Genomic DNA, 7,157 nt, shown 5'->3' with positions numbered 1-7,157 from the left:
CCGCGTGAACCTGTCTCCCTGTACCTCCCCCATGCCGAGGAGAGGCAGGGCAGGCAGTGTGTTCTGAGACCGGGGACAGAGGGGAGACCTCCTCAGAGACTATACGTTGTTTTGGGACTAGAGAACAGCGGGACGTCCTGCAGCAGAGTTGCGAGGAAGAGCGGATCATCATCATCACACAGCTATGAGGGTGGGGGCCGCGGCCTTGTCTGCAGGCCTGTTTGGAGGCGTGGGGACCCTGTGCTTCCTCCTGGCGCTCAGCACCGACTACTGGCTGCTGGCCAGCGACGACTGTGGAGCGCTGGCGCACACGGAGGCCGCCAACGGGACTCAGGTATGTACGGGCGGACGAGGAGGACCCTCACATATACTGTACATGCATGCATTGCACACATACAGACACACACACACACACACACACACACACACACACACACACACAAGACAGACAGTAATTACTTTAACCCTGGCTTGCCATAGAGGTAAATTGTTTTACTTTATTATTTGTTATTTTAGCCAAACTTTTAGCTAAAATTAAAATAGTCAAAGATTGCTTGCTTGTTGATCAACTGTTTCACAATAACTTTTTTTAAGTTTTGGCACATGGGCTTCGGTTGTTCATTGATGCCACAGTGGAAAATATCTTTTTAACTGATATGTGAAGTGAAACTATAATTACGAAACCATTTCTTCTCCTAGACAGGCCTGTTTATTGTTTACCCTCATATTTCAATCACTTTTGAACACTGCTAATGCCCATTTTAAAAATACTGTTTGAAATCATCTTTTTTTTGTGAAAAACTAAATTTAAGAGCACCAGACAATTAACATCTTTACCAAAGCGCTTATCCGTTTTGAACCAAACAAAAAAAATCATCCATACGGGTGTCCTTAACTAAATGCAGATATTGGTTCGATATGTATCAGACTATCACGTTGGTAGAATACTGGACATGCTTATAATAGCACAACTGGGACCAGTTTTACCCAGTTCAGACTTTCATGCCACTATGCCAGACATCTGAGGGAGGGTGTGTGTATACATGTTTATTACACAACTCAGCTCAGATCCCTCTGCAAATCCCTTCCAAAGCCAATGATAGAAACATCACACCGAAACACAAGCCCTCATTTTGAACACAGAGGATGACCAAAGTAGCTGTTATTTATTCAGCACCATCAATCATATTTTTTGACACGCGAGCAGTGAATATTGTTCATCTGTGTTCCATAAATGCACACACGCGCACGTGCACACACACACACACACACACACACACACACACACACACACGCACGCACACACATACGCAGCCCTAATAAGAAGCATGCGTGATGCTGACAGGGTCGGTACGACCACAGAGCCTCCCTCGACTCCTCAGCGCTGACTTAACTTGTCGTTTGTGTGTGACTTCAAAGTGTTGAGTGTTTATTGGCTACATATATGCTCCGCCCGCACGGCGGTGTCCCGCGCGTAAAACAGACGACCTACAAACTCACAACGTTACGCATCCGTCACGCGCTGTGAGCTTGTAGATCGGCTGTTTTTGAGCTTGCATCGGGCTATATCGGTCTGTGTCCACCTCTTTCTCTAACCCCATTGTTTTTAACTGTAGGGTGAAGGGGTGGTGAGGGGTCATCCGTCGCTCACTCTGCACCATGAGGGCTTCTTTTGGCGCTGTGTATTCCAGGCGGAGCCCTCGGCACATGCGGTCTGGGGCACTCTCTTCAGTAAGTACAATTCAGCTTCTTTTTCCATTTTATATTTTCATTTGTTCTGCGATGGAAGAACTTGGAAGTAGAAGAGATTCAATGGTTCTCATTTGCATGACAACAGGTCTCAGAATCACACTTCTCAGTTCATTCAACAACAGGAGCGCACGCGCCGTTCACACATTCCAATATGTTCTCTTCAATCTTTTTGTTTGTTTTGTTCCTCTATAGCTAACCAACCAGAGTCCAAGGTGTGTATCCATGGCTACCTGTTCCCTCTGCCCGTCGCTCTGGGACAAGTCCCTCACCCAATTTATGACACCACAGCAGGTAACGTACACGCATGCACACAACTATAAACAGCCACTCAACGCGGCAGGCAGATCAATGGCTGCCGCGTTAGGCGGTCAGATGGGTGGCCCGCAAACTCTTTCAGCATTTTCAAGTGGACCCCCCCCCATGGTCCAGTAAAGAGGTTGGGAACCGCCGCTCTATATGAAAGGTTCTTCATCATGAATGAAGTTATTTTTGAATACAGCTGGTGCAGGCTGTTGACAGCTCCTGTTGTGATGGTGTGTGCGCGCGTGTGTGTGTGTGTGCGTGTGTGTGTGTGTGTGTGTGTGTCTCTACACAGTGTTCCGTGGTTTCTGGACGTTACTGGTGGTACTGGGCGTGGTCTCGGCGCTGACCGGTGCGTTCCTGTTGCTGTGTGGCGTACCCTTCCACAGCCACAGAATGTACACGCTGGGAGGGGCCTTCCTCATCGCTGCTGGTACGCACACACACGCTCACACTCACACACACACACACACACACACACACACAGTCAGCTGTCTCTCCGTGTCACATGACAAACACAGTAGCAGGTGTGAGTCTGCAGTACTAGCTGTTTCCATGACGACGGCAGGTGTAAACACTGCCACCGTGGCCTAGTTATAGAGGGTATGCATGACATCATCATCATGCCCAGAAGTTATATGCGTAGGAACGCCTACTGTGAGGCAAAACAGCTATACTTTCTGGCCTTAACAGCTCATACATCCAAACAGAAAAGTCCTATCGGATTGCATTAAATGACATTAAACGACATTAAAACACCCTCTGTGCCATTGCCGTACATCTAAGTAAATTAAAGCCTATTTTCTTATACTATGCTTAACACCATTGCCGTAGATCAATGGCAATTGCGCTTTATAGCGCTTTCGATCGATCAAGCCATAATGCTATACTTGCGTTAGCATCGGGTACAACCTGTTGTTGTCATGACAATGGGTCGCCCATCTTAGATCGTCCTCGCCATAATAATCCATTCTATCTGTTTCTTTCAAATCGCCTGTTCCTATTCCTTGTCCCAGATGACATTTTTGGTCAAAACAAAGTTTCTTTGATGGCACAGAGCCGACGATGAGGAGCCCTCCAGTGCCCCGGCATAGACCCATCTTGTAAACAAGGCCTGTCTATGCAGGACCTGTTGGACTTACTAGGTTATGTTCCATAAAAATCCACCGTAGATATATTATGAGCTATACTTCCTGTCAAGAAATTCCTTGCAGGTGAAGTGTTGGAGTTTGGAAGTGCTCAACGACCCTGCGTACCACCTGTTTTGAATTTGCACATAATGCAGGAGGCAGCAGGGTGTTGCTTTACTGAAAACGAGCGCTTCCAAACTCTGCTCTGTGACAGATCCCTGTGGGGAACTGCAGGTGTCGTACAGTAGCAGCAGTAAGAGTGAAACACACAGGTACAGGTAAGAGTAGAATCAAGAACCAAACCAAGTGAAGTAGCCTAAACTTGCCCATATAGGCAGCAGCCTATATCTTCTGTTTCTTTCAAGTGGCTCAAGTACACCACATGGACAGGACGCTATAGTAGGTTTAAAGTGCTTGTTTGGCTGTAGTGTACACCGTTGAGTATCGCTGTTAAAGTTGTTTTTCCCCGTTTCTATATACACAGTAGTATTGACTGTATTCATGCTGTTTACATTTCTGATAAAGTATGAAATTCAATGCCTGGTTTGAAATTCCCTGGTTGGACGTAGCGCGTGGAAGGAACACGTTATTCCAACCAGTTCCTTTCCCCTCCATCAGGCGCCCCGGCTGGCCAAGGGGAGGCAGTTTAGAGACCAGTATTACTGCATGTTTTTTGTGAGGGTATACCTACCCTAGGGGACACGGGGAGAACATGCAAACTCTGTCTGCCCCTCATTCTATCTCTATCTCTCTCTCTCTCTCTCTCTCTCTCTCTCTCTGTGTGCAGCCTGCTTGTTCCTGGCCGTGGTGTTGCTGTACGTGCTGTGGATGGAGGCGGCGGACGTGAAGCGCTACGTCCTCCAGGAGAGGGGCGAGGCGTGTCCCGGGGCTCGGCTCAAGGTGCTCTACGGCTGGTCGTTCATGGAGGCGGCGGCCGGCGTTCCTCTGGAGCTCCTGTCCGGAATGCTCTTCATGCTCGTCGGCCGCGCGCTGCGCAATAGCAAGTGAAGGAGACGACGTGCCTTTCCACTGAGCAAAATGATGCATGGACATGATGTTTCCGCTTTGAAGCTTTTTGTTCAGACGGAACAGGAGAGTATAGAGACATGACAACACTGGTCTCCATACACGGAATTGAACCAGGGGACGTCGCAATTATGTGGTCAACGCACTATGCGGTCTGTATGTATACCGTACACATGCTCTGAGTGATGTTTTTTCATGTCCCAGACTGGGGCAGAGCTGCGCAAAGCTGGGATATAAAGGACTTCAGCTGGAGAGAAACGACTCCATCTTTTGGGCATCCCAGTGATGGCTAAACTTATTATTTGACTTGTGCACATTTGTAAGACTTTCTATTGCTTTCTTTGGACAAATGATTTTTATAGTTGTTTTGATTTAGCCTTGTATGTTTGTATGTATGTATGTATGTATTTGGTTAAAATGGGTGGGGTTTAAAAAAAGGCAAAGGCTTGCTCTGGTGCACTGGCCTAAAAGTGGGTCCTTAAAAACTGCTAAAACGTCTGAAATGTATGTATGTAGGTGGGTATGTATGTATGTGTGTAGTATTTTAAAAGGGGGGGCTTTTTAGTAAAAAGCCCAGCCCATAAAACCTTCCTATATTTAAAACAAATCCAAAATAAGGTTACCAGTGAAGGGCAAAATGCCTATTCACTGGGGACTATGCAAGGCAGAGGCGTCCACCCCCCTGAGTCCAAGTTAAGCTAGACCGCATACCTAAACCAATGTCCGAAATGTCTTCTAAAACCCATGTATGTATGTATGTATGTATGCATGTAGCAGTGTAAAGAGATATGACTGAAACAGCTGTGGACCACAATGGAAACAAGCCTAACGGCTTTCTTGTGACTCTATCCTTTTGAATGTATTTGCAAATAAAGTAATCAATGAATCAATCAATGAATCAATGTCCCCGATCCTTGAATTTGGCAAAGGATCAAAGCTGTCTATAGGAGAGGATAGAGAGAGCAAAAGAGAAGGAGGTAACAGAGAGGGAGTGATGGATGGATGGAGTGGGGGATGGATGGAGGGGTGGATGGATGGATGGAGTGGGGGATGGATGGAGGGGTGGATGGATGGATGGAGTGGGGGATGGATGGAGGGGTGGATGGATGGATGGATGGAGTGGGGGGTGGATGGAGGAGAGAGAAAGGGAGGAAAGGGGCAGGAGGGGTTGTAGAGATGAACAGCTGTTTGGGTTTAGTTGGAGAACACCTGCCTTCATCCTGATCTCTATTCAGACTCTGTCCTCTCTCTCTCTCTCTCTCTCTCTCTCTCTCTCTCTCTCTCTCTCTCTCTCTCTCTCTCTCTCTCTCTCTCTCTCTCTTTCTCGTTTCACCTAGGCCCTATAATATATAGCCTGTGTGATCTTTGATCTTTTCATAATGGTAGCTTGTAATTGTAAAAACCATCAATCAGAAGCACGCAATAGAAATTGACAAAATAGTAAAGACAAACAAAAAGAAACAAATTATATACTTTTCCTCCCAAACTTTTTCACTGTATAAGATGGCATGGTCATTCATTATCACAATGAAGATTAAATGGATTAATCGTCCACGATCAATCAGCCTTCAAATTTGTCACCAGTGCACCATGTACTCTATAGGTGGGATTGGCAAACGGGCCTTTCTGTGTGGAGTTTGTATGTTCTTCCCGTGTCCCCTAGGAAAAGTATACCCTCGCAAAACAATGCAGTAATCCTAAAACTCTAAAACCCTCTGGTGATTGATTGATTGATTGAAATCTTTATTAACAGTTTGCAGAATTACAGTACATTTCAAGCACAAACTCAATACAAAGACTGTTAACTGTGAGTGGACGACCCAATTAAGCCTTACACTTGTTTACAACAGGGTCCACATTGTTCAATTCATCAAAACATTTAGAGACAAACAAATTTGGTCAGCCTGTTCCTTCCACGCACTACGTCTAACCGGCGAAACCCCAGGGTCAGGTGAACAGAAGCGGCTTGGACTGGAAAAAAAGGGGTTACAAAATCGTGGGATAATTGTCACGATATCTGTCTGTGGTGTACTCTTATTGTGTAGTTGTGTTCCTGGTGTTTCTTGTCTGCTCCACTTGTTGTTGCCTGACTTGTCTCACCAGTCTGCATTGTAATTCACCTGTGTCCTGTAACCCGTTTAGTGTCAGCCAATCATGTGTTGATTGCAGTTATGTTGCACCTGTGCATAGTTAGTCTTTGTGTCTATTTATACCTCCCAGTGTTCAGTGTTCCCTTGTCAGGTTATAGTTTGTTGTCACAGTGTCCTGCCTCTAGTTGTGAATAAATCATCATTCTACTTTATCTGCCTGCCTGCTCTTGGTTCTGCATTTGGTCCATCACATTTGGTCTCATCGTGACAATAATAAATCAATAAATCAATACAATATATGATCTCTGATTAAAGGAGAATCCCATGCTAGAAGGCTTTCTTACCTTTACTTGTAGTTGTTACATCCCCACAAAAGAGGTCCAGGTGTTATTTTGTGCAAAAGCGCATTATTGGCTATTTCCCCTAATATAAACCCACAATGAATTGCATGGAATTGAACAGGGCTATGGGGTGTTATGCCAATACGCTTATTTCCATCGCTCAAAAATCTATATTTTTTGTATACCTGTATATCCTCTCTTCATAATAGTATCCTAGTAGTGTACTTGGGCGACATAAACGTGACGTGGCCGCCCCCCTCAGCTGCCTGGATCAGACAGACACAGGTATCCCTGCATGGTTTTTCAGTTCTCTGAAACTGTTGGTCGGTTCAAATTGCCATCAGTAGGCTATACTGTCTGCACACACGTCTTCAAGGTCACATATGAGACACACACCGCAAGTTTGAGACAGCTCGGTCGGATGCTTTCAGAGTTATAACACACACACACGCACGCACTCACTCAAGCACACACACACACACACACACACACACACACACACACACACACACACACAC

General features: G+C 45.8%; 1 protein-coding gene and 1 long non-coding RNA gene across 2 annotated transcripts in view; both read left to right on the top strand.

Annotated features, from left to right (window-relative positions):
* LOC308322782 overlaps nt 1-7,157 on the top strand; it is a 486,306-nt gene that overhangs the window by 214,580 nt on the left and 264,569 nt on the right. The window lies entirely within an intron of this gene.
* On the top strand, nt 50-5,098 carry LOC308322721 (transmembrane protein 182-like). The gene is made up of 5 exons (XM_080774129.1): nt 50-334; nt 1,617-1,731; nt 1,945-2,043; nt 2,348-2,485; nt 3,970-5,098. Exons 1-5 carry the CDS (start codon nt 185-187, stop codon nt 4,188-4,190), a joined length of 723 nt encoding a protein of 240 aa, XP_080630255.1. The 5' UTR covers nt 50-184; the 3' UTR covers nt 4,191-5,098.

Source organism: Protomyctophum bolini, assembly GCF_963924005.1.
Source record: "Protomyctophum bolini genome assembly, chromosome: 10".
Classification (NCBI taxonomy): Eukaryota; Metazoa; Chordata; class Actinopteri; order Myctophiformes; family Myctophidae; genus Protomyctophum; species Protomyctophum bolini.
Note: the sequence above shows the minus strand (reverse complement) of the source record. Positions and strands in the feature narration are given on the sequence as shown.

Coding starts and splice junctions, on each gene's coding strand:
- LOC308322721 (XM_080774129.1), top strand. CDS start 185: ATGAGGGTGGGGGCCGCGGCCTTGTCTGCAGGCCTGTTTGGAGGCGTG. Junction 2,044..2,347: donor AATTTATGACACCACAGCAG/GTAACGTACACG, acceptor GTCTCTACACAG/TGTTCCGTGGTTTCTGGACG. Junction 2,486..3,969: donor GGCCTTCCTCATCGCTGCTG/GTACGCACACAC, acceptor CTCTGTGTGCAG/CCTGCTTGTTCCTGGCCGTG.